Raw genomic sequence first — 27,721 nt, forward strand, 5'->3', positions numbered from 1 at the left:
TTCCTTTATGGTGAATGGACACAGGGTGAAGCCGTACATAGACGGAATGAAGGCATTTGTGGTGGACAACATTCCACTACTCATGCCTAACCCTCCCCAGTGAGCAGGTAAAAGGAGTGGCTGGGTACTCATAGGTAGTCTGCTTGATCAAGCAACAATTTCTTAATCTATTAAACTGATCAAGTGACGTCCTAGAGGCACCCGGACAAGTCCTTAGTAATTAGTGTAAATATTTTTCATGTGTTAGTTTTTAAGCTTAGGAATTAAAACGTTGGAAACGGAAGAAGAAACTGATCAAGTGGTACTATTTGAGTTTTCATCTGGAATTAACTGTCCACTTGATCAGTCGAATTTGAATTTAATTTGTGGATACAATGATTGAATTGATCAGGGAAGGTTGATGATAGGACGTGTACGATCATTGAAAGGGTGCCAGCGAGCACTAACTGCTGCATTGGAAAAGACGTACTGGAGAGAAGTAGCGTATCGGAGAAGCTCAGTCAGCTGTCACTCTGAAAAGATGTGTCTGTACGCGAAGAGTCGCAGGGATCTCAACAGTCAGGATCCCGGTATAAAAGGTAGCCTTCTGATCCATATCTCACTTTTATCAGAAACGCCTACAATACATTCTATTTGCTCTCACCCACAATACCCAAGTTCAAAACCCTCCCAAATTATCATCTTCTGCAAGAAACTACCCACAAACAATCACTAGAAAAATGCAGATAACCCAACTTAGCACTTCATCCTCATCCTCCGATGCCGGCACAGACAGTGGTGACCGGAGAACCTCACCCCAAACCCAAACAGTCCCAGAAACCGCCGGCCATTCTACGCCGAGCGCTGCTGCCTCCTTCCTGAAGTGGACCCAGAATCCATGAGGCGTTTAGAAAACATCCTCCGCAGTATGCCCTCTGAAATGGATAACGCGGCGGTCTACGCCACACTTAAAGCCCGACTTGGAATTTTCCGGTCACTTAAACCTACACCCGTTTTCCCGCTGGTACAGTACTGTGGGGACGACTCTGAAGAAGCAGAGGGAGGGGCGCAGCCTGCCGCTACTCCGGTCGAAGAAGCAGAATCCGTGCCGCCACCACATGCAGAGGGCACATCTGCTCAAAACGCACCGTCACCACTGAGTGGCGGAGGTTCTAACTTCCCTCTCAGAGGGCCGCCACAACCGATAGAGGTTGTGAACATAGACGACGACTCTACGAATGACTTCCTCTCTCTTCCCAGCAAAATTCTACTGCAGCAACGGGAGCCGGAATGGAATTTCATTCCGAACGTAGAGGAAGAGCCGGAGAGAGAGGAGCAGCCACTGCGCCGTCGGACGCACCGGATGAACATGGACCGGCTGTTGGAGGAAATAGAGGCCGGGAGGGCCAATGTACTGAGGGTGGAGGAGGAGCCGGAGCAGAGGCCCCATGTAGTGCGGTGGGTGGTGGATGAGGAGGAGCCAGAGAACCAAGGGGCCGGTGAGGCCGGTGAGGCAGTTGAGGAGAGTGCGGCTGTTGAGGATAGCCAAGTAAGAGCTGAGAGAGAGAAGAAGAGGAAGGGGAAGAGTGTTATTCTCCCTCCTAAGAGGATGCACCCTACTACCCAGGGCATTAGGATCACTGACGCGGACCAATCTGCCGCCCCACAAGAGGGGGATGAGGGCAGTAAAACTGAGGGTGGGGAGCTCCGATGGACCCGAACATCCCGCAGGCAACAAGGAAGGCTTGCAACACCCCCCACCGCCGACTATTCCAGACCAATTGTGGACTTGGAGGCCAGGAGTGTCTCCTTTAGGGTGTTCGGCCGCGCGCAGAAGATGATCCTGAATGAGTTCTCCGTGAGGATGGGGCTCTACACAGAAGCCCAGGTCGTCAATGGTGAGTGGTTCGGGCGTGACATCGGTCTTCCTCATAGGAAGCCGGACTTTGATCAGCAGGCCGTCTGGCAGGCCTTGTGCAACGGACGTGCCCCAGATTTTAAACCCTCTGAGTCCAGAGGAACACACATTATTGATCCAGCCTCCGACTATTCCAGACCAACTGTTGTGTTGACCACGGACCTCCTCTAGCATATGCTGGAATTTGATAACCCCAAGTGGCAGGAGGAGGTCCACCAGAGGGTGACAGCCCAGAAGCGGCTAAAGGCCGGAAAGAAACTCCACCAGCCAGCCCTGGAAACTATCCGGGTTGAGGAGAAATTTGCCGACTATATTACCGGCATTGGTTTTGACTGGCTGCTGGAGATTGAGAAGACCTTCGTGTCGGAGGCCCTGGCCAAGGAATTTTTCACGTCCTTCCGGTTTACCGGAAGCACAGACTTGGAGGCCAGGAGTGTCTCCTTTAGGGTGTTCGGCCGCGCGCAGAAGATGAGCCTGAATGAGTTCTCCGTGAGGATGAGGCTCTACACAGAAGCCCAAGTCGTCAATGGTGAGTGGTTTGGGCGTAACATCGGTCTTCCTCGGAGGAAGTCGGACTTTGATCAGCAGGCCGTCTGGCAGGCCTTGTGCAACGGACGTGCCCTAGATTTTAAAGCCTCTGAGTCCAGAGGAACACACATTACTGATCCAGTCTCCGACTATTCCAGACCAACTGTGGTGTTGACCACGGACCTCCTCTAGCATATGCTGGAATTTGATAACCCCAAGTGGTAGGAGGAGGTCCACCAGAGGGTGACAGCCCAGAAGCGGCTAAAGGCCGGAAAGAAATTCCACCAGCCAGCCCTGGAAACTATCCGGGTTGAGGAGAAATTTGCCGACTATATTACCGGCATTGGTTTTGACTGGCTGCTGGAGATTGAGGAGACCTTCGTGCAGGAGGCCCTGGCCAAGGAATTTTTCACGTCCTTCCGGTTTACCGGAAGCACAGACTTGGAGGCCAGGAGTGTCTCCTTTAGGGTGTTCGGTCGCGCGCAGAAGATGAGCCTAAACGAGTTCTCCGTGAGGATGGGGCTCTACACAGAAGCCCAGGTCGTCAATGGTTAGTGGTTCGGGCGTGACATCGGTCTTCCTCAGAGAAAGCTGGATTTTTATCAGCAGGCCGTCTGGCAGGCCTTGTGCAACGGACGTGCCCCAGATTTTAAAGCCTCTGAGTCCAGAGGAACACACATTACTGATCCAGCCTCCGATTATTCCAGACCAACTGTGGTATTGACCACGGACCTCCTCTAGCATATGGTGGAATTTGATAACCCCAAGTGGCATGAGGAGATCCACCAGAGAGTGACAGGCCAGAAGCGGCTAAAGGCCGGAAAGAAACTCCACCAGCCAGCCCTGGAAACTATCCGGGTTGAGGAGAAATTTGCCGACTATATTATCGGCATTGGTTTTGACTGGCTGCTGGAGATTGAGGAGACCTTCGTGCCGGAGGCCCTGGCCAAGGAATTTTTCACGTCCTTCCAGTTTACCGGAAGCACAGACTTGGAGGCCAGGAGTGTCTCCTTTAGGGTATTCGGCCGCGCGCAGAAGATGAGCCTGAACGAGTTCTCCGTGAGGATGGGGCTCTACACAGAAGCCCAGGTCGTCAATGGTGAGTGGTTCGGGCGTGACATCGGTCTTCCTCAGAGGAAGCCGGACTTTGATCAGCAGGCCGTCTGGCAGGCCTTGTGCAACGGACGTGCCCCAGATTTTAAAGCCTCTGAGTCCAGAGGAACACACATTACTTATCCAGCCCTCCGCTTTGCCCAAGTCTACCTCGGGTGCAACCTCCTCGGTCAAGCCAACACAATGGCTATCATTACCTTGGCCAAGATCTACTTTATATGGAGCATGAGGGAGCAGAGGAAGGTACACCTTGGCTTCTAGCTGGCTTACTCGATAAATCAAATTGCCACCCGTCTTACCCGCCATCTTAATGTCTGCCACCTTCTCGAAGCTTACTTGAGGCGTAATTGGACCCTGGTATTCCAGGAGGATGTAGAGCGACCCAGTCGCTGCCCCAAACCCGAATTATTTGACCTGGATTTCGTTGTGAGAATTCAGGTACTTGAAAGAACGCGCGGCGGGAAACTTCACTTCTACACTACTGCTCAAAAGGAGAAGCAGAAGGAGTAGCAGAAGGGAAGGCAGGAGGATAGGCGGAGGACGGCTGATCGCCCGGCGAGCCCTGCGAGGCAACAGAGGTAGCGGCTGGAGTTGGTGTCCACTGCGAGTGCAGAGCAAGAGGAGGCTGCGCAAGGAGACCAAGTATGGAAGCTCCGGATGGAGCAAATGATAACGCAGCTGGTGGAGAACTCACATGCTCAACTGGTCTCACTGGCCAGGCTGTTGGAGGCTATCCGCAACCAAGCCCTGCCAGGCAACCACCACCTCCCTCTACAAGCTCTCCTCCAACTCGGCGCCCATCTTCCCCCAAGCATCCTTCGGCATCCCCCGGTCAACCCTCACGGAAGAACTAGTATACCACCCCCTTAACTAAGCTCATTTCAATTTGATACAATTTATGTTTTTATTTTTTTAGTCTGTAATATAACTGATATTCTGTCCCACTTTCACACTTAGACCTTTGTTGGGTCTAAGTGTGAGAAGGTTATGCATGTTTTCACGTTTTTGATTGCCTTTGTGTTTTTGGTTATTGTGTTTTTCTGTTTTTATTGGCATGCTTTGATTGTCGGCACCATCTCCCACTTAGCCCAGTGTCTGGTCTAAGTGTCAGAAGTTTTTCTTGGCTTGTCTGTGCCGTTGCCTAACCCTTTTTCCACTGCATCAAGTCCCCCGAGGACGAGTTCATATGCAGTGGGAGGGGGAAGGGTTAGCCTCAATTTAATCACTCATGCCGATTTATAAAAATGCAAAATAACAGTTAGTAATAATTAAGGCAGTATGCATGCAATTGGATAAATGAAAGACTTGATTGCTTTGGGAAGAGTAAGAAAAAGGAATCAGGATGTTTACATGTAGAAACTTGATTGCTAAAGCTTGATCAGTTTGAACGACGCAAGTATGATGGAAATGCTCAATTTTAAAATCATCTGTGAAGCCTCTCTATATGTGAGTTATAAGCCAAAGTAGAATACTTTCTACTATTTTTACAAAGAAAAAAATTATGAATGGCTGCTCTTTAATGTTTAGATGAAAATTGCACAGGTAGTAAGGACTAAAGGCATTAGGACATAACCATTTGAGCTTTTTCTTCTTTCATTTCATGAACCCGCCTCATCAAACAAGGCACCCCCTAGTTATCCGCATTGAGCCCATTTACACTCTTACCCGTTCTTTTGAAACCGAAACCCACATCCTTATACTTTTTTAACAAACACGTGAGGAAAAGGGGTCAGGGAGATGAATCATTTCAAAAGAAAGGGGTATAACGATAGAAAGTCGAAATAAAGGGTAGCCGGGTTGAGCAAGTTAGTCAATCAGGTTGAACAAGTCAAGAATCGAGTTGTTAAAAAAATGTTGGAAACACCAGAAAAAGAAAGTTGAGAAAAAAGAGGGTAGGAAAAAGTTGTAACCTGACCCAGTAGGTCGAGAGTTAGGGAATAAGCCAAAAATTAAAGGCAAGAGGTCGCAACTTGACCCAGTGAGATCTTCAGTGGCAAAATAAATCGTTCAGTCTAATCCAGCAAAGCTTGTTCAGATCTTTGGTCTCTTGACTCATGTGTTCTTCTTTTTACAGTTTATATCTTTAACTTAGAACCTTTTGACCCTACCTTAATACATTACTCCCCTTAAGCCCCATTACACCCGAAACAAAGACCTTAAGGATTCGAGATATTAAACTTGTGGCAATACTGAGTGAACAGTCCTAACATCTCTGGTGAGAAATGAGTGACTGAGTGAATACAACATTTGGTTTTTAATTGAGCAATCTTGACAAACTGACACCTTGATCAAGTATACGCGAAAGGGAAGAAACATACGCTGCTGGAAAATGGATTGAGCTCCTTAAGGTGCTTTATTTCACTATACTATTACCTTGCAAAATAAATATTGATAAGGCCTATTTCATGCATCGGTTTAGGGGTAAAATGTATGCTACTTGATCAGTTTATCGCGCAAAGCAAGTGTTAAATGTGCAGGAATGCCACTTGACCAAGGCAACAAGGCCAAGCTGATCAAGCTGGTACATAGGGAGAAAAAGACCAAAAATCGGGTGAACTAATCAAAGGGGGTGATCAAGCAGTTAGGCAGGGATAACTGGTTTCTAGAAGGAGGACACGTTAGACTAATGAGCTGGATGGCGAGCATTATTCTGTTATCAAGGACAACGTTCTAGAAGGGGACACATGTTGATACGCAAGACGCAAGGACGAAACTGAGTCATCATTCTGTTATTGAGGAGCGACGTCATTCTAGAAGGAAGGCACGTATCAATCGATGATACGCTCGATCACAGCGTGAGCGAATATCCTCTTCCGAGATCGTTATCCAGCTGGAGGTCGTTACAGTGAGCTTATAAATAGAGGATGTATCACCATAATTAAGGAGCTTCTTCTCTTTAGATCTTTTTTTTAGTATCTACCTTTTTAACTTTTTCCTTCTACTTTAGTTAGTTTAGTTAGAGAAAGGTTCAGTTAGAGAGAGAGTGACCGAAGGGAGCGCGACAGAATACTCAATATTTGTTCGGCGACGTCCCAAGTTTCCAACCGAGAACTCCTCGGCTTTACTCGCTTTCTTATTTTTGGAAGTCGATAGCTTAGTTTAATTGCGTAGTTAAAGAATCGATCTTTTTGTATTCCGCATGTTCGCCGCACTGTTCTGAGCTGTAAAAGTCAAAGTTGTTTTGTTTTTGTCATCTTGTTTACTATTCCAGTTCAGTTTCGCTTTTAAGATTAATTGTCCAAATCTTTATTATGTGGAATGGCAAAGTGTTTGTGTTTTGCTTAGCATGCCTAGGTAGTTAAATCCTTATTTCCGCCTGTCGCTTACTTGATCCATTAAATTGTGCCAGCATGATGAGTAGCTTGATCAAGTAGATAGTTTATATTTTGCCTAGCGTAATTCCAGTAGCTTAGAAACTCTCAAACTAAAGCGTGGCAGCAGCTGAACCCTGTTCACTACTCACACACTCGATACACCGGTTTCTCTGTGGGATCGACCTCGTTCTTGCCGCTTTACTGTTAAGGTTGCGCGAGTTTGGGAGTTACAAATTACATTGGTTGTGAGCGAGAGCGAGAACGCCTTGATCAAGTGGCAACGATATTTGCTAACTGATCCGTCTGGACGGTTATCTTCTATATAACTTGATCAAATCCGAAAGAATCGCGATCGAACTCAATCCAGCCAAATATTAAACCAAATTGTGGTAACTGTGCTTTTAGAGCATCAACAATAGGGCGGACGATAGCGCGCCCGATGCGTCGGGCGCGCTATCGTCCGCCATTGTGGCTCCGTGGAAGACGGACGATGCGTCGTCCGCGCCCGACGCTTAGTCCGCGGACGAACCGTGGACGATAGGGCATCGTCCGCGTCATCGTCCGCCCACTGTGGGAGACACAGACGATGCAACGCGTTTTTATTTTTTAATTTTTTTAATTTGAAATTTGTCTATTTAAACCTTGATTGTCATTCCATTTTTCATACGAACATTTCTTGCATCAGTTCTCTCATCTCTCACACATCTCTCCAAATCTCACAAGCCAAAATGAACCACGACGACGACCGGAGTTCCTCGGAGGACGGTAGTCTGACCTTGACTCGAGCCTTAAATGCAGTCGTGCACGACGCAATTTTCCTAATTTTTTAGTTATTTAAATATTCAAATAGAAGAAAATTCTTAGGACGCCCCTTAGAGCGCGGCTTAGGGCTCCCCACTGCAGATGGAAGGGCAGGAGGATAAAATGCTGACGTGGCGGTGCATAGGGCTGGCTTTAGGGCGCGCCTTAGGGTGCCCCATTGCTGATGCTCTAAGTTTAAATTTACAGCTTTTGTGAAAACGGACCTCCACCGTCCATTAGCGTTGAAATCAAACCCTTCCTCCCTTCATCTATGCAAACTTAATTTCAAGCCTAACTGAGAGTGTGGGAGTTTGAGGAGAGCCAACTATTTTGGCATTAGGCGATGCTCGGACTTTCCATTCTCCTCGGCTCAAGTAATGGAAAATTTTAGCAACATCAGAGGATGGAAGACTTCAAGGAATCCAAACAAAGGTCAGGTCAATATGTTCAATGTGAAGGAATGACTCCTCGGAATACGTATAGCTAGGTGGATAATTGAGATTCAAAGTTGGATGGTCGAGAAGAAACGACTTTTATAGTATCTTGGTACTTGGGTCAATGGCTGTTGTCGGAATTTCCTCACACAAGGTCCCTTGATTGATAGCTTGGATGAAATTTGGAATTAGTTGTGGCCACAGAAGTTGCAAAGAGGTACAAGCCAAGCTGATACCTAAGTTTTTCTAAGGCCATCCACAATAGGCGCCCAGCGACCGCCCAGCCGAGCGCCGGCGCTGGGCGGTTCGCTGGGCGATCTATTGCAGCCGCCCAGCGGGCGATTGGAGAGAGAAACCGCGCAGCGCTGGGCGGTCGCGTGGCGCTGGGCGGTCCGTTCGGCGCTATTGCATCGCCCGGATCGCCCAGCGCACCGCCTAGCGCGAAAAAATAAATTTTTTTTTCGAAACACTATATATACGCGCTTTGTTCGTCATTTTCATTCGCACCACTTGTTTTAACGAGTATTCTCTCTATCTTAATTGTCACTCCTTTTTATTATTGTATTTTTTTTAAAATTTATGTACTTTTTTTATTATTGTATTTTTTTTAATTAATGTACTTTTAAATTATTGTACTTTTTTAAATTTTAATAGTATTATTATACTTTTCCCGTATATGTCTCGTAAATTAAATTTCGCATATTGTGTGATTGTTAATTATTTCATTTTGTATATATTTGTTAATAGTGATGTGGATATTAGTGGCTGGGCTATTGCTGGGCTATTTGCTTGTTTTGATGATGTGGCAGGAGGATTTTTAGTGCTGCTGATGTGGCAGTGGCTGGGCTATGGCTGGGCTATTGCTGGGCTATTCCTATTGTGGATGGCCTAAGGTGTTTGCTACTTCGTTCTTAATTTGGTTAGTTGTTTAGTCTTTTGAGGTCCTTTTGTTGTTTTGGTTTTTTTCATGTTGTGCTTAGTGGTGCTTTCCTAGTGTGTGGTTCTGCGACTTGCTTCTACTCTAGTTTTATTATATGGGTGAGTATGTTGGTTGGCTCTTTTAGTAGAGTAGTTGGGTTCTTTTCTTTGCTCGTTGTTTCACTCGTCTAGCTTTATATCTCGAGCATTGGACTTTGTCCCTATTTAATAAAAATAAAATAAAAATCTCTGCAATCACCCCTACTCTAATGTGTGGGAGGGGGATCTTTTGCTTTGCTAAATAGCACAGCAGCCCCTGCTGTTAGACACACCAAATAAAATAATTAAATAAAAAATATAAAATAAATTGAATATTTACCTATTATTTTAATGTTGCATTAGACATAGCAGGGTTGTTGTGCTATTTAGCACAGCAGAGGATCCCAGCCCCTAATGTGTGCACGAAAGTCTCTTTTCTTTTTACTTTTCATACTTTATTAATTTGGTATTAAAATTCGTCTCATCTCAAATGTCTGTTCAGGGGATATGAAATAGTAGTAGTAAGCTATTTAAAAATTATGTCCAATTCTTTAAAATTTACGGTATTCATTCATCATTAGGAACTGTTTGTATATATTTCTCAAAAGCTTTCAACTTATACATTTTAACCTAATTTTTTAAATTTATATCTATTTTATTAGTTGTATTTGTTAATAGAACAAAATTAAAGTGAATATGAATATCGCTCCAACCCTTTTCTTAACAATACAAGATTTTATGCGGTACTATTATCTTATGTGGTAAGTGAAAAAAAACAAAAAAACAAACATACTAATAAAATATAGATAATAGTATTTCTATTTTTAAAATGAATAATTTTCTTGACACGGATTAAAGAAAATGAGCAGTCTTCGGGCCGGGATAAAATAATAGCTCAAGCTCAGCACAAGACAACACACTTTAAGTGTGGTGATCTCCTGATAAAATTAATATAACTACCAAACGATTACAAGACAATTTATTAATTCGAAAAATTGAGATGCAGTTGATTCTATCACTAAATATTAGGATAAAATTAACAAAATTATTATAGATCGGGTAGGCTAGAATATATGACCTTGACATATTTTTATTGAATATTAATAAATTATGGTTGAATATAGTGGAATGAATATATATACCCCCAATTTTAACGAAAACAAAACATCACAATTGAAAATTTATCAACACTTAGGGGATAGTTGAGCTTTTTATAAGAGCTCTCACTGTCGTCATCACAAAAATGTTTTTCTAACCATTCTTTCCGCATCTTTATAAGTACTAGTATAATAAGTTTCGTGAAAATCAATAGATTCCGAAAATCAAATGAAAAGGATATAAAAATAAATACACTAAAATTAACGAAATTGTTATATAACCGCGTAAGCTGTCAAAGATTCGTATTTTCAAACCAAATCCAATCGCAATTAAGTGAAAAGCCTTTAAATTCAACTTGTGACATTTTTGGGTGCCGAAATCTGTAGTTGCAAGACGCCATTACACGTAAATTTATTGTTATTCCGATTCAAAAAACTATATATATATAGGATTGTGATCAAGATAGAACCATTCTTAAGCGTAGAACCATTCTTAAACGTAGAACAAATGCCAAACGGAGGTCGTTAGATCTTTTAATCCAATGGTGTTGATTTGCACAACAACTTCCCATTACAACCAAAACTATTATTAATGGGTGAATGCAGATAAGTGAAAAAATAAAGCATGCATGGACTCTTCTTCGTTTCATTCATTCTTCCATCAACATGTGAGTTTTTTCACATGTTGAGTCCGGAATGTCGTGAAAACATAGTCTAATATGTATGATTTTTAATCTTGACCGTCATTTTTTCCTCATCCAATGAATAAAATATGTAGAGTTCTAGGTTCTACACTTAAGAATGGTTCTATCTTTAACGCAACCTATATATATATATATATATATATATATATATATATATATATATATATATATATATATATATATATATATATATTCCCATTATATAAAGTCTATACTCTCGTGGAATTGTTTTCACAGCTCCCCCCCAGAAAAAGACAATCGATCAATGATTAAATGTTACGACAAAAAAATCGTAATTGGATGAGAAAAAAATTACTAATAGTACTAGCTAGTACTCCTACTTATCAATTTGATCTTACTTCGTACTTGGGGAGGCCTTTCCACGTCCACGCGGTTTGTGTCAATTTCTTGTTTCATTCTATTCAACGTTTTCTTACTTTTTCTATTTTGGCTAGTCTCACATTAATGAATATGATAAGCAACTAACCTATATTTTATTTTGGATCCCACTCATATAATTAAGCGATTAACAGTTTAATTATCGGCTGAATATTAATGACATCGGCTCCAACATTACTTAGGGTAGTTATTACTTATTACCCATTTCCGAAAATGTAGTAAGTAGAATTGTTAATAATTTAACTTCAAATGCATGCATCTTCAGTTTTTTTATTATTATTATAAGCATTTCTGAAATAATTTGTCATGAAATTGACTAAGATCTTAACTCATGCATCTTAATTTATGAGTATGCAACTCAAAGATGATCTTAGGTAGTTATCATAACTTATTTTGTGTCTAATTGAAGTGCTTTCTTCTTAAAAAATGACTTTTCATGAAATTTCTTAATAATTTACGACTTTGAATTCATGGTTTTCTTTTCCCTTCTTATTCCATTTTCTTCTTTTCTTTTGCTTTGACACGATAGTAATAAAACGAAAGTCTTTTATAAGAAATTCTCCAAACTAAAATATTATGATAAATAAAATTAAAAAAAAAAAAAGTTGATACAAAATATGTATCCTATGGCTGACATGCAAAACTTTTGAGAACTACTTAAAACAGTAAGTTGAAATTTAATGCAACAATATTTAATGGAGAATATATAGTACACTCCATTAAGAATCGAAAGTGGAAGTGCAAACATTTTGGGTGTGGGTTGATAGTTTAAATAATGTTGGGAAGTTTCTGTTAAATCTGTTATAAACCATCTCAACCTCACATAACCTTGACTAATCTGGCTACCGTGTTTTTGTTTTAATTAATTACACTAGTTAAGAAAATCAGTGAAGCTTCCTTCCTTCCTAGGTAGTTTCCTTCAAATTCCCCATTTCTCTTATATTTAAACCACCATTATTTCTTAATATTTTGCAGCACAAATTTCGATAGCTTCTCAATTTTATGGCGCCAAAACGACAGCTCTCACAGGAGGGTGACCAACTCCAGAATAAACGTCGCCATTTCTTCCCCAAGTCGGCCAATTTCTCCTTTTTCTCTTTTCCATTTTACGACTACATTTCTATTCTACTTAGTTGATTCGGTTGTGTTTTTTTTTTTTGCAGTATATCAGGGACCAGCAGATACCGGAATCTTGAAGAATTGGCTCCCATGTTGGAACCCGTCATTCGGAATTGGGTATATGAATATTCTTGTCCTTTTTAGTCGTGCAGAAATAGTTATGTTGATGATTTGTGATTGATTTTGATAGGTGAAAGAGGAGGTGGGCAGTGCAATAGATCGGTTAGTTATCTGGACATGAGTCGTTAATGTTATGCTATATTCTCGTTTGTTGTACTGTACTGTGAAGTTGTTCTGTTTGTTGTAGTGTATACTTGAATGCTGAAAGTGAGAGGAGGAGTCTGTGTTTGCGGTTTGAGAGTAGGCTGCCGACCACTATTTTTACAGGAAACAAGATTGGGACAAGCCCGGTGAAAATCTCCTTGTACGAACCAAGCTGCGACAAAATTGTAGCGTCGGGTCCGTATTCTAAAATGAAGGTGGGTGTAGTGGTGGTGCAGGGTGGCTTCGATGGCGAGGAATGCACAGCGAAGGAGTTTGACAGCAATGTTGTGCAGAGCAGGCAAGGGAAAAGGCCACTGTTGAACGGGGAGGCGATTGTAGCGTTGAAGGATGGAGTAGGCTACATCCACAACCTCTCCTTCACGGATAACTCCAGATGGGATAGGACTGGCACGTTCCGCTTGGGACTCAGAGTCCATTCTAGTTCTAGTTCTGGTTCTGGTTCTGGTGAAGCGAGTGTTAGAGAAGGTGTTAGCAACGCCTTCAAAGTCAAAGATCAACGCGGAGAATGTGAGTTGTAGTGTTCATTTTCTTACTCATAACATAACATATGTAGTTGTGTTAGTACTGATGATGATGATGGGGTGTATGTATGATCAGCTTATCAGAAGCATCATCCGCCGCAGTTGAATGATCAAGTGTGGCGCTTGGAGAGGATAGGTAAAAACGGCGCATGCCATAAACAGCTCACCAAACTTGGCATTTCCAACGTTGGAGATTTGTTGAGGTCGCTTGCCATGAATCCGGTGTCAGTACGCAATGTAAGATGCATAGACAGATAACATATGAATTGAATTGATCATGTTTATAAGATGAAAAGCAGTGTGTTTTTCTGTGTTAGGCACTTGGTAAGATCTCCAACAAGAAATGGGAGATAATAGTGAGACACGCTGCTGAGTGCGTCTTAGACGACAAGAAATATATTTACATGAATGCGCAAGGGATAGGGACTTCCCTGATGTTCAACTCCATCTACAGCCTCATTGGAGTTGCATTTGATGGCCGCACTTATATCCCTATGCATAGTCTCCCCGCTTATCAACGGGTAGTTGCTTCTCTTCACTTCACATTTGTAACATTGTTTGATTGTCATAACGCACTCTATATTTTGCCAGAAAGCGGTGGAGGAGCTGAAGCAGCGCGCTTTTGAAAACTTAAGCAGCTGGTTAATTTGTGAAGCTGATCTTAACATGCTTCCTCAAACTCTGGGACAAGGTAGGTAATCCAAACTCAAAAAATGGTGGGCTAATAATCTTAAATATTTAATATGAAAATAAGGTTTTGTGATAGGTGAGGTGGAGATGGAGATGAATACTCATCATCCAACGCTCGAAAATGTGTCGTTTGAGATGGGAGATGCTTCGCAAATGGAAGGATTCAATGTGACATTTAACAACTAGTTTTGGGTTTAAGTAACGTAGTGCTGGGACAAGATTTTGATTTGAGGTCGAGTGATCATCTGCTTAATTAATTCTCTATTTTTCCAATCAAAATATTTAAATCAGTATAGTATAGTTTCCTCTAATTCTGGCTATCTTTATTCCCCCAGGACCATTAGCAGAGTTGCATTTGTGCACCACAAAAGTCAAGCTAGTTTTTTATTTCTGTATGTAAAAGATGTTAAGAGCAGCTGAAAAAAAGATTGTGTATCTTTTGAATCTTCTGAGGTTACTTCAATCGAATTATATGTATTAATGGTAATTGTAAATATTTTGTTGTTAGTGATATGTTACTAGTGTTTGGTTATATGTTTGAAACCTACAATTAAAAATTCGTGGAAATAATCAATACTCCTAGCTAACAAAAATGCTAAGGTGTACTTGGTATCTACAATTATTAAATGCTTTGTTTGACCAAAAAAGTTAGATTTTCCCTTTAGAATTATGCGATATATGATCGTCTAGTTGGGATCGAAATCGCACAACCCAAATTTTAATCAGATACAAGACTATACTCAATTATCTCAAACCGTAAGCGTGGAACCACTTCTTGGACAACTCTTTTGCTTAATATATACCCAAAAAAGCATGTCTAAACCAATCTAGAAAACCAAAACTGATACTCTGATAGTATATTTATGCATGTAGGGTCGCAACCATGCAAAATGAGGTTGTATATAACTATTAACTAGTGGAGTACATTATTATAGTTGGATCAAACAATCCAAAAATTACATGGAATACGTGAAAACAGCATAATAAGTATCCAAACTCTTTCCTCCTCTATTATGCCCTCAACATACGAGCAAGGTTTTTAAACAAAATTGGTAGAAAATGAAAAGAAATCAAACATTCTTTTATTGCAAGGGAATCAATCAATCTATCAATCCAATCATCCATAAAATATGGTCTCATTTCTCCATTTTGGCTGTCCTCTAGAATTTACTCACTCTTTATCATTTTTTTACCTACTTTACCCACCATCTTCTCTTTCTCTCTCACAGTTTATTCAATTTATCTATTTATCTTATTTTTGCATTGAAACTCGTGCATATTAGAGTTTTGTATACTTTAAAGCATATTTTGAGTGCTTTTATATTGAAAAACTCTTCATTTATTTTTCCTATCAAAGAAACGGATTAATTTGTCACAATGTTTTTTTGTTTGTATATTTATAAGATGTTTTGTACATTATACTATAAGAAACAAGCAAGGTTAAAGTCTTTTGCTTATGTAGACTGGTTGTTAGCATTGTTCATAGTAAGGTAACACAGTCGGTTCTTTGCAAAAGAGAAATGATATTTAACAACCTAGATAGGCCTAGACTACCTAATCGTGAAAGATTGTAGTATCAGTCCACATATGTCCTAGCCTTAAGAATATAAACGACCCCGGTGTTTTATAGCACTTAAAGGATCTCAGTGAGATAAGGCTTTATTGTTATTTACTGAAAGACGATATCTCAATGATTATTATTTCTTAATCAATATATTTAACTTTGAGCACACATATTGATTATGCTTTATTTGATTTATAAAAGGATGCGGATTTTTTGTAATCTAAATTAAAAGTCCAGATATCTTGGAGTAGTGATAATCAGTGTCTAGCGGTGCTATAATTATTATTATTCCCGTTGTCCCATAAAAATATAAACTTTGGAGACGAAAAAGAAAAAGTGATTGAAGTATTGCTAGTGGAGAATGGTCTCACCTTATAAGAGAGAAAAAACTTGGCAAATAAATTTTTTTATGGGACGTATGGAGGGAGTATATTGAATCGCACTCCAGGTGAGTCTAGCTTGATAATATCTTCAAGAAATGTTTGAAATTAAACGTTTTTATTCAAGATGGACCAGTTGAGATTTTCTAACTCCGCTTCCAGCGTAGGGAAGAAGACTATCATTCTTGTTCTGATAGGTTTTGACACATTTGTTTTGCTTATTAGTTTCGTATGTTTGATTATAGTTTGGTTTAACTTTTAATATCATGCTTGTACCCGATTTGTGGGGCTTCCAATTTTTATTTATTGTGTTTTTTATTTTAAAAAACAATCACTCTAAGAATTCTCAAGAGTCTTGTTAGAAAGGATTTTCTCCATCAAACGTTCATTGAGATCCACACTCACACACATACTTTGGAGAAAAGATGAAGAGAAGACCTAATAGTATTTGCTAAGATGGTGTGAAGACAATAAGAAGAGAAAATATATGAAATAATATGTATTTGCTAATATTTTTATTTTAGTAAAAAATGAGACCATCTCAATAAAAAAAAGACACTAATATATATGAACACTAATTTATATGTTGTGACCAGAAAAGTAAAATTCGTCGAGAATTAGTTGGGAGCTTAAAGAATTATATTAGTCGAAATTATGTTGGGCAACCCATTCCTTCCCATATTCATGGCGTAGTATCCAAAATCCAACAAAACAAAGCTTCTTGTGTCGGTCGTCAATCTCAATCTCAGTCTCAATCTCAATGGTGATATTTTTCTATATATATTTCAATGATTTTCGTGGGTTGTCAGGTTTTACCATTGATTTTTCCTCCAAGATTTAATACAATCCCCACTTCCTCGTCCTTTCTTGTCAATTTTTCCTCAATTCTTTCCTCCTAGTTTCCCCCTCATTTTTTAGGGTTTCTCCTCACCCCGCTTTTGATCTGTGAGAGATCGTTCGTAAATCTCCCAATTAACTGATGAATCCAAATCGAACCGTTTGATTCGACTCAGATTTAGCTTGAACTCTGCTAAATTTCTCCAATTTGAAAAACCCCCCGCGCTGATGGCTTTGATACGGTTGGAGGCGCCGAAGCAATACTACGCCACCAGCAGCTTGGTGATCGGCTATGCTCTCTGCTCCAGCCTGCTTGCTGTGATCAACAAATTCGCGATTACCAAATTTAATTACCCTGGTTTGCTCACTGCTCTTCAGTATTTAACTTCAGCTGCAGGTGTTTGGATTCTGGGTAAATTTGGGTTCTTGCACCACGATCCCTTCAATTTAGATACAGCCAAGAAGTTCCTGCCTGCAGCATTGGTTTTTTATCTGGCTATTTTCACCAATACGAATCTCCTTCGTCACGCCAATGTTGATACCTTTATTGTTTTCAGATCTTTGACTCCACTTCTTGTGGCGGTTGCCGACACAGCGTTTAGGAAACAGCCTTGCCCTTCTAAACTGACTTTCCTTTCACTGGTGATCATTTTGGGGGGCGCTGTTGGGTATGTGGCTACCGATAATGGGTTTACCCTGACTGCTTATTCTTGGGCTTTCGCCTATTTGGTGACTATCACCACAGAGATGGTTTACATCAAGCACATTGTGACTAATCTTGGGTTGAACACTTGGGGATTTGTGTTGTACAATAATCTTTTGTCGTTGATGGTGGCGCCCGTCTTTTGGGTTTTGACAGGGGAGTATGCTGATGTGTTTGCAGCTCTGGGATCCTCGAGCGGAGCGGATTTGCTTGAACCCGTTGCGTTTTCTGCAGTGTCTCTGTCTTGTGTGTTTGGGTTGCTCATTAGCTTTTTTGGCTTTGCAGCTAGAAAAGCGATATCTGCGACTGCATTTACAGTTACAGGGGTTGTGAACAAGTTTTTGACTGTTGCTATCAATGTGTTGATTTGGGATAAGCATGCCACTCCTTTTGGCTTAGTGTGTTTGCTTCTGACTATTGTTGGAGGGGTTTTCTATCAGCAGTCTGTCACCGGAGGAGTTGGGGCTGCTCCTAACCAGCGGGAGTCCAAGCAAACAGACAGTACGAACGATATCAAAACCGGTATGGACGAAGAAGAGGGAATTTCTGGTAAACTTTCTGGAGTATGAGTGTTCAATTTGTCATTAGCTGCTGCAGGAGGGCACTACTTATTTGATGTGTTTTGTTATTCACCCAAGAATTTCTTAGAATTTTATATATGCAGAATGTTTTTCATACCAATCATTCACTATCTAAGCTCGGCCATGTTTTAACTAGTTATGGATGAGATTCTTTTTCCATATGAATTGATGGTGGGAATCAGTAGAACTTATTTCATCTGCCTTTTATGGTCACTTCACTTGTATGGTTAAATTATCATGTTTAGCTGCCAGAGTCATACTTTATCCCGTACTGCCTCCGTTTGTGATTAACTATCTTTGGGCATCTATTTCTTTATCTAGGCACTTGCCATTGAATTGTGTGAAATCATATGTCGATAGCCATTACAAGGCAATCATGTATGCTTGTGAAATCCATATGCATAGACTCTCCTCCTTTAGTATTCCATCTAACTGTGCTGCTAAGTTAATACTGTATTATGCTTATAATAACAGAGCAGCTGCTCCACGAAGGGTTAAGTTAAGCGTGATCTTTACTTTCTCTTGCTTTAGGTTGTTCGTTGGCAAGAGTTGAACCTCCTGGTCTTGTATCACGATTGAAATGAAATGAATATAGCTTCATATTGAAACATAAATTTGGTGGTTCGAATTTTGCAAATACAGAAATACTATTGCTCGATTCAGCTCTCTTTATTTTGAACAAAATGATGTAGTGTGATTATATCTGTTATCTAGCAAGTGCTATCTTATTCATGGACAGTTAATTACATTCCTCTTTGCATTTTTTTGGCCAAGATCACTTTTACTATGACTGTAGACTGTAGTGATGTTTTTCTCATGGAATGGGAGGATATCTTGTTCAATTAAAAATGGAAATTATTTTACTTATATATTCCTTATTCTTGGGTTGGGCGAAATTAGTCATTTTGTGGATAGGTGCACTATATTTTCTTCTATGCTTTACATATAGGATTTAGTCCTATATATAGTTGATGACAATGTAATTTTCTGAGTGTCCTTTTATTTTTAAATTGATTTTTAATTTTTGCATTTTACTTTGTATAGATTTAGTTTGTTTAAAATCAATACCTAGCCAACATGGTATCAAAGTTAATTTTTTTCAAAACCAATACCTAGCCAACATGGTATCAAAGTTAATTTTTTCAAAACCAATACCTAGCCAGAATTAGAAAAAATAAAAGCAAAAACAAACGGCCTAAGAGCATCCGCAATGGCGGACTTCGACGCGGAATTTCCACGGACGTGGCGGACGTCCGCCATTAGGCCACACACGCGTGGATACGGAAGAGGATGTCGCAGGTCCGCGGCCTTCCGCGGAATTCCGTCCTGACATCCGCCATTGTGTGGACTGTCACGGAATTCCGCACAGAATTCCGGCCTTTGCATTAATTTTTTTTATTTTCTATAAATACATCCTGTTGAACTTCATTTCATTCGCACCACTTGCATTGAATTTCGGCCTTTGCATTAATTTTTTTTAATGAAGTATGTTTTTTTTAAATAACGTGTGTTCGTTTTCTCCGTATTCGCGTCGAAATTTTAATTCCGTAAATTCTTTACTTCCGGAAATTGGTTAATTTGTGAATTTGTGATTTTTTTTTATGTGGGAATTCCGTCGTGAATTTCGCAGGGGAATTCCGCTACTGTGCAAAGGGAATTCCGTATGACGTGGCAGAGCAGTGGGAAGTCCTTATGACGTGGAAGTGGGAATTTCGCGGGGAATTCTGCCGGGGCATTCCCACCACTGCCGATGCCCTAAGAAAACGTGCGGATGCCCTAAGAAAACTTCTAAAATGTCCAATCAAAACCTACAAACCTATCAGAAAAACATCAAGGAGGAGGCTCCTGGAGTTAGCAAGTTCTTCACCAACAAAGTGACGGCATAGCAAGACCCGACAGAAATGGTGGACCGAGACGATGACAGTGGGTTTGAATTTCGATCAGTGAGGTCGAGCGAGAGTAGCAGCCCAACCAAGAGTCGCTGATGGAGCAGCATCGCACAACCATAGTCAAGAGAAGAAACAAACAATTCCTCTCAAATCAATGTTGGCCGAGAAGCCCAACCAAGTTGAGCTTGCAATATTCAGCTGGATAGAGCTGAATTGCAACAGAAGCCTAGGCTGCTTTAGGAGGTGAAATCTTCGAGCTGCTTGGTTTGTCACAAGGAGTTGGTGAATAGGAGGTCAAACGACCATGTCTTGGCATTGTGTCTACGCTCAAGAAAGAAAAAAATTAAAAATAATCGGTTCATAGTTTGAGCGGGAATGGTCCTCCAAAATTAAGCTTTGTATTGCCAATTAAATATAGTCCAAAGATATAAGTGGCTCTGATGCAAAACGTATAGAGAAAACAGACTGAAAGGAGAATTAATCAAAGAAACTCTAGTTTTTGTGAAAACGAGAATAACTATCGTCCAAAACAAAAGCAACGCTATTTATAAGCGTCTAGAAAACCCTATAAATTCAAAAGGAAATAAAACGCAAAATAGAAAATTAAAACTAAACCCGAAAAAAATAGTAAATTGTCGTTTTCACCCCTAAACGTAAACGATGTCAGATGGCCAAAATCCATCATCCTTCATCGCGACGGTGTCGCGATGAGTTCGATTCCAAATTGTGATTCACATGCACCGTGCGAATTTTAAGGCATTCTTACACCGAAGGTTTTAGCCCGATTTCTACGTTCGAACTACATCAATATTATTACTAACAATTACTCCCTCCGTTCCAGATAATTCGTCTCACTTTGACCTAGCACGAGTTTTAAGAAAACATGTACTAGTAAACATACAATAAGATATTATTTGTATCACTCTGATACAATTAGTTACTATGTAACTAGTAAACATACAATAAGATATTCTTGCATTTTTTAACAGACATCCTAAGTAGTTAAATGTATCACTCTGATACAACTAAGCATGAGGTTCGTCCCGACGGCCCGCCCGCAACATCAAAAGGCCCAACTACTCAAAAATAACATTTGAAGCGATGATTGAAGGGTTATCACCACCACCACCACCACCACCACCACCACCACCACCACCACCACGTCAATTCGAATTGCATGTTCCCCACGTAGTTACGATTACACATCTCCATTCATTTCAGTAGCTTGTTATTTAAATGTTGTAAGAGCATCCACCGCGGAGAGCACACCGCTGTCCGTCCGTCCGTGCCAGTGGCACGGCATCGCTGTCTGCCGCTGCGCTCTTGCCGCTGGCACGGCGTTGCTCTTAGCTAAGAGCACGTCCGTGCCAGCGAGCAGGGCGACGTGACGCGTTTCTATTGGCCGTTGGCATTTTCTTTTTTTCTTTTTTTTTAAAAAAACAAAAATAATACCAAAAATTTAAAAATATATATTTTTTTGGATTCCCAAAAATATACAGATTTTATTACCATTTTTCTGAATTTTGTTTTTGAAATTTTAAAAAAAATATCCCAAAATCATCTATAAATACACACATTCATCATCCATTTGGGTGAAATTCGGTCACGAGTAGTGGGTTTTTTAATTTTATGAATTTAATTATGTAATTTTTAATTTTTAGGATTTAAATTATATAATTTTAATTTTTAAGGCTTTAATGGAGAAAATTTTTATTTTTAGGATTTTAATTATGTAATTTTTAATTTTTTGTAATTTGTAATATTATTACGGTTATTTTTAATGCATTTTAATATTGTGGAAATGTTTTTATTTAAATTGAATAATAAAATGGCGGGACCCTTGAGCATGTCCTTTGAACATGTCCTTGCGGAAGAGTACGGATGTGGGTGTGGTGCTCTTGACTAAGAGCAGGGAGTAAGAGCATCCACATCCGTGCTCTTGCCAACTAGCACGGATGTTGGCCCGGACCCACTTTTACTCTCTGCTCTTAGGCAAGAGCACAACACCCACATCCGTGCTCTTCCGCAAGGACAAACTCAAGGGTCCCACCATTCTATTATTCAATTTAAATAAAAACATTTCCGCATTATTAAAATGCATTAAAATTACCCGGAATAATATTACAAATTATAAAAAAAATTTAAAAATTACATAATTAAAATCCTAAAAATTGAGATTGAGAGAGTTGTTTGGTATAGTGCCACCAACCGGAAGAATTGACGAAAAAACATTTCTGCCACAAACCAAAAAGAAATGTGAGAACATAATTAATTTTTACGTAAAAATTGAATTGAAATTAAAAATCTAAAAAAAATGAATATACTTACAATACAATCCATACGTAAGTCGAATTTGTAGCAAAACTTCCTAGGAGTCTCTCTGGATCTACAGTTCTAGATTCCTTTTCCCAACTATCCCACATCTTCATCTGTACACATGTTATGTTAGGCCAAAAATAAGTTACTATCATATACTACTATCTATCAATGGTTCAGTGTTTAATTAAGGAATCAAAAAGCTAGCTTAAATTAATTACCTTAAGCCTTACTTATGCCATGTGGGTCAGACTATAAAAAATTTGCATGGCGGCTAGCACAAATACGAACATGTGTAGCTCATGCATATCCGCTACAGATATAAAGGAAGTCTTCCCCTGTTATTCCATCAAAAATATAAATATTAGGGAAAAAAAAGTAAGGGTGCTAAACATATCGTGTTTTTACGATTTTGGTCCTTAACATTACGTTTTGAATTATTTCGTCCCACACATTTGAAAACGGGACGGCAATCGTAAAAACACGATATGTTTAGTCCAAGAAAACAATAACTTTAAAGAGTTATTAATTAAACCCTAGATATGCAATAATCAGATGAATGCGGTAGTTTTCCGGTACTGCATGTTTGCATAGTATCGGATATGAAAATTTTGGATATCGGATCTTGTGCCACCGTTAATATCAGTGACATAAATTCTAACTCCATCAGTATTGCACCAAACTTAAATATCAAAGGCATATTTTGGATTCTTAGGAAATAATGTTAATTGATAATAAATGAGTCGATATATGTCAGAAAGACTATTTCTTTTTTACGATTCGCATGCACCGTGCGAATTTCAAGTCAAACTGACACCGAAGGTTTTAGTCCGATTTTTACGTTCGAACTACATCAATATTATTAGTAACAATTAGTTAGTATGTACTAGTAAACATACAATAAGATATTATTTGTGTTTACATCGCAAAACATGTGGGATTGGGAACACCCGTGATGGAGTACTACACTATTTTTTTTATATTGGCAGAAAGCCAGAATATATGCCGACTTGTACTAGGGCATGTTTGATAGCCCAGAAAATCCAAGAAACAGGCCCATTTACTTGTTTTTTCCATGCTTTGATACACTTTGAACTTTTGTAAGAAAGCCCGCAAAATACGTCGGCCCGACAAGGGCCCAAGAGTGTATACCAACTTACCTCTGGAAACTTATCTCTCTTTCAACCGTAGTTTATTTTCCACTCCATCAAGAAATAAAATTGCCTTCCAAAATTAGCCTTGACTTTGATGTTCACGCTCAAACTCTTTCTTCCATCTTCTTTCTCTCTTTCTCATTTGGGCAGATTCACAGCAAACATCACACGATTTCTTTTCGAACACCACACGATTTTCTCTTCCCGATTTTCTCTTCCCGTCAATCCATCTTCTCTTCCCGTTTTCTCTCAGATTTTCGAACACCACACGATTGTAACAATTCAATTTCTTTTTTTACGCGAATTTATCTCATTAAAATTGGCCTCTTGTTTTGTGCAGCCCTATTTGGAAGATTTACACACAATCGAAGGTTTCTTTTTCGTTGAAGCATACATGAGTCTTCGAGCTGCTGCTACTGGGAGGAAGAAATGAGGAGGAAATTATATATTCTAGGGTTAGAGTGGTATGTTAGAGAAAAGTGGTAAAGGTGGAGGGCAATAATGTCTGCACAAGGGAGTATATGGTGTTTCTGGCCATTTCTAAGCACTAAAAAACGCATCTTATTTTGTATCAAAGCAAAACCGAGAAACCCACTTTCTCAATAATTTGGTTTATTTTCTCATTTTGTTTCTTTTCTTGGACTTTCCTACTCTATGTTATCAAACATGCCTAATACTACAATCAACGATAATGCAAATTACTAATGCGAAAGTCCATCATTCTTTTTCAACCAAAGCACAAGAAAAATACATCATCAATCTTCAACACCTAAAACTAACCTCTACATAACATTGATTACTTTTATTGCTACAAACTTATTTTACTTTCCATTCTCCATGCCAAGGCCTTTATACTCACCACGAATTGGCAGCCCCATCTCGAGCTGACTAAGATATTATCATCGACATCAGCAGTCCTTGAACAAAGTCACTTCTCTTCGATTTCTCCTCATGATCTTTGATCGACATTGGAGGATTTCTGCATAGCAGAGCAGTACAATGCTAGAGATTAAGAACCAAGATTAAAATATTGTGAAATAAATAAGTACACAAATTGACCGAAAACCACAAAAACAGAGAATTAATAAATGGTCTTATTTTAAGACCAGAGAGACATAAAATACACCAACAGGTCGTCTCACTATGGAGCTTACAATACTGATTATTATTGTACTGTCAGCTCACGGATGGGAATCCAACAACAATTTATCCTATCAACCCATGGGAAACAGTTTCTTTTCACAGTTCTAGATCATGATAGTTTAGGATTTCCAAAGCATCTAAAATTATGTTAACTTAGAGTGACTGTTTAGGTTTCTAAAACACCTACTAAACACTAGGAAGATAAAAAAAATCATGTGCTTAACATGAAGACCCTACAGGGCTTCATATTATCAAGCGCACTCGCACAATTCAGAGTTCTCACTGATATAGATCTAAAGCATCTATTTGTAGTGAAGAAACCCATAAAAGTAAAACTGTGTATACAATCATAATGAAACTTCAGAAATATCATCTGAATCATCTTTAAAAAATAATCATAACCTTCCCAAAGTTCCAGTTTGCAACAAAATTTAGATAGGTGCTTTCTATAGGTAATCAGATTTTGGTGATACGCATATATTGAGAGTGTTGATTCAAGTCTTCTTGTGCGTTCACGTATTATAACAGTTATAGGGGAACTTTTACAAGTCTTCTTGTGCGTCCACGTATCATAACACAGTTATAGGGAAACTTTTGCATCAAATGCTGTCTCACGATAGATCCACAGAATCAGAGCAAACACTGTTACAACTGAAAAAACAACTAACCTCTCTGAAATGCTCCCAGTTGTGCTTTTTTTGGTTATTGTCGAATCAGCTGAAGAGTGTGGTGGAACGCTTTCATAATCTTCAACCATTGGCAAAATAAATGAGGACAAAAGCGGGTCAGGGGCTGCAATGCTTGAAGAAACTATGCAGGAAGATCCTCCAAAAAGGGACTGTAAGTTCCCTTCTCTTAGCTCTCGTTTCAACAAGGAAAGAGTAGAATGGGAACCAGATTTTCGTGATTTTCTCTTGCGCTGCATGTAATATTTAGTCAAGGAATTCAAAGTTGTTGGTCATTTAAGGAATAGAGCATGCAATTATATCTGTTATAGGAACAAATGAAACGGCCATTTGAGCTTAGATATAACATGACCCGCATTACATCTGCACAATGCTACTTGGATTACTTAAAATCCAATTTTGTGAATTGCAGCATCAATAATTAGTAGAAATCTTGTGCCGGATTATTTAAAAGGACTGACATAGAAAAATAATACATGCTGGACAATAAACTGAAAGTAATGGCTTCAAGAATGAATAAAATACTTGAAAATGATAACTTTTCAGAGAAGGATATCTTAAAAATATTCCCGTGGTGCAGAGTTATATGAGCTACCATATCAACACCCACCCTCACTGCACAAACTGGACATACCTGCAGGAATAGAGCATGTATTAGTAGTTTTTCTTAGAGAAAGCATCTGGATGAATATCATCAGTATGCTTTCAAACAAAGAATCCTTAACAACCAGGATTTGAATCCAGAACAACGAATGACTACATCACAAGAAAAACAATTGTGGTGTTGAAGAACTGAAAAGTCGTACATATAATCTCCTAACATCTGGAACATACTGAGTCTTGCCTAGATTACATATTCAAAATTGACTCATCCCAACAAATGCTATAGTACCCCAAAAGACATGTAAATTATCATTTCCAGATATAAAATTGGTTTCCTTATAAAATAAATTACATCATGTAACTAAGAAATGACCATTTAGTGAGACAAGTTTCAGCTGAGGAAGGCCAATAATATCCAGAGAGGCATCCCTAACAATGCCCAAGTTTTTGCCCATAATTGTACACTGATATAATTGGACTCACACTCACCCCATTCTTGGCTTCTACAGGATGATCGTCATCAATGTGGCAGCAAAGTCCCACAATATCAAAATAGTCCGAACAGAAAGGGCATGGATATTCCTCTCTTATATCATCATCCATGTCAATCACCTCAAAGCCCATGAGTATTTCTGCATCAAAGCCATCCCATTTCATTCCTATAGATGATACAAAAGCAACGAGAAGCCCATCAACCCCAAAAATAAAATGCAGCTGTGAGATTTAGGAAGTCACATGAAAATCCAATCTTTACAAACACATGCGTAAAAAGGCATAGGATGAAACAAAACCTCGAAGGAACTCATTCCTCGACATAGAAACCAAACACAGTTAGCATAGGCATCAACAGATAACGGCAACCTCAAACAAAATCATACAGAGATTCAACAAACCCTAGATTCAAAGCTCAATCTTTGAAGCGAAAATCATCGCCCCACCAACACAGGACAAACCCATCAATATTCAACGAAGACTACATCAATCATTACAGTAGCTAACAAGAACCCCATATAAAGAGAGTAAAAAAGAGTTTTTTCTTAAAACAAAAAAAAAGGGCAAGGCTTTACCAGATCGAGATTGAAGAGCAGATTGATAGCGCTTGGAGGCAGAAGACAAACGAGCAGCCCAAGAATGAGAATCCATGGCTTCTTTCTTGTCAACCCCAAAAAACAAAAATTATAATTTGATTTCTTTCTGTGCAAATCCCGAGCTGTCTTCTTCTCAAGAGCTTATCAAATCCATCCAATCAAGGGTACTCAAGAAATTATTCCTGAGAGTTGAGAGACAGACGATGATGATGATGATGATGATGACGACGACGACGACGACGACGACGACGACGACGACGACGACGACATGAAAGGTAGAGAGAAAAGGGGCTTGGCTGCCTTTGCAAGGTGGAATGAAAATCCACCGAAAGGAAGCAGAGAGTTGTCTTCCACACACCTTTTATATTATTCATTCATTTTTTTTCTTAATCTAATTCCACACACATTTTATATTATTCATTCGTTTTTTTCTTAATCATTTTATTACTAGTACATCTCAATTAATTTTATTTTTTTTTTGAATTTTGTCATCTGACAGCTTGACGTTTTTATTGTGTCTGAATGGAATTTACTAGATAGCAGATTTGGAATATGACTTTGGCAGTGAAAATAAACTGTATTTCTCTTTATTAATTTAGGAGAAGTAAATGCAAAATCGGGCTTTTTGCCAAAGGTCAATCATCATATCATTAACATTTTAAACTTATTTGGATTTGGTGTTTAGTGTTTACTTTGCTGATTTTTTCTTAGTAACAGAGTTATTTTTAAAACTTACCTTTTTGTTTTAGTACTATTAAAGTGCATGATAGTAGTACTAATTAGAAACTGAAGCAAATTTGTAGATCCCATCTAAATATTCTTCTTCTTTTTTTAGAAAAAATATTTATTTGATTTTATCATAGGGTAATTAGTCGTTTATAGCTTATTACTTGTCTGCATAGTAATTTTAGGGTCTTT

At 39.4% G+C, this 27,721-nt stretch overlaps 3 protein-coding genes across 4 annotated transcripts; 2 read left to right on the forward strand and 1 right to left on the reverse strand.

Moving 5' to 3' along the window:
• The first annotated feature begins 12,163 nt into the window (after positions 1-12,163).
• On the forward strand, positions 12,164-14,366 carry LOC121793841 (calmodulin-binding protein 60 B-like). Its single transcript, XM_042191874.1, has 9 exons — positions 12,164-12,317; positions 12,408-12,480; positions 12,554-12,585; positions 12,671-13,155; positions 13,246-13,406; positions 13,487-13,690; positions 13,761-13,860; positions 13,936-14,091; positions 14,195-14,366. Exons 1-8 carry the CDS (start codon positions 12,247-12,249, stop codon positions 14,043-14,045), a joined length of 1,236 nt encoding a protein of 411 aa, XP_042047808.1. The 5' UTR covers positions 12,164-12,246; the 3' UTR covers positions 14,046-14,091; positions 14,195-14,366.
• A 2,045-nt stretch (positions 14,367-16,411) lies between these two features.
• Positions 16,412-18,120, forward strand: LOC121797205 (GDP-fucose transporter 1-like). Its single transcript, XM_042195952.1, has one exon. It carries the CDS (start codon positions 16,869-16,871, stop codon positions 17,910-17,912), a length of 1,044 nt encoding a protein of 347 aa, XP_042051886.1. The 5' UTR covers positions 16,412-16,868; the 3' UTR covers positions 17,913-18,120.
• A 5,865-nt stretch (positions 18,121-23,985) lies between these two features.
• LOC121795279 (protein DEHYDRATION-INDUCED 19 homolog 3-like) lies at positions 23,986-27,146 on the reverse strand. 2 transcript variants are annotated; one of them, XM_042193784.1, is made up of 5 exons: positions 26,783-27,146; positions 26,205-26,347; positions 25,669-25,746; positions 25,095-25,351; positions 23,986-24,262 (listed from the first exon to the last, which is right to left on the reverse strand). In XM_042193784.1, exons 1-5 carry the CDS (start codon positions 26,856-26,858, stop codon positions 24,172-24,174), a joined length of 645 nt encoding a protein of 214 aa, XP_042049718.1. In that variant the 5' UTR covers positions 26,859-27,146; the 3' UTR covers positions 23,986-24,171. The 2 variants fall into 2 exon arrangements, with proteins under 2 accessions (XP_042049718.1, XP_042049717.1); XM_042193783.1 differs by having other exon boundaries at positions 26,205-26,374.
• Between the last annotated feature and the right edge of the window lie 575 nt (positions 27,147-27,721).

This window comes from Salvia splendens, chromosome 3 (assembly GCF_004379255.2).
Source record: "Salvia splendens isolate huo1 chromosome 3, SspV2, whole genome shotgun sequence".
Taxonomy (NCBI): domain Eukaryota; kingdom Viridiplantae; phylum Streptophyta; class Magnoliopsida; order Lamiales; family Lamiaceae; genus Salvia; species Salvia splendens.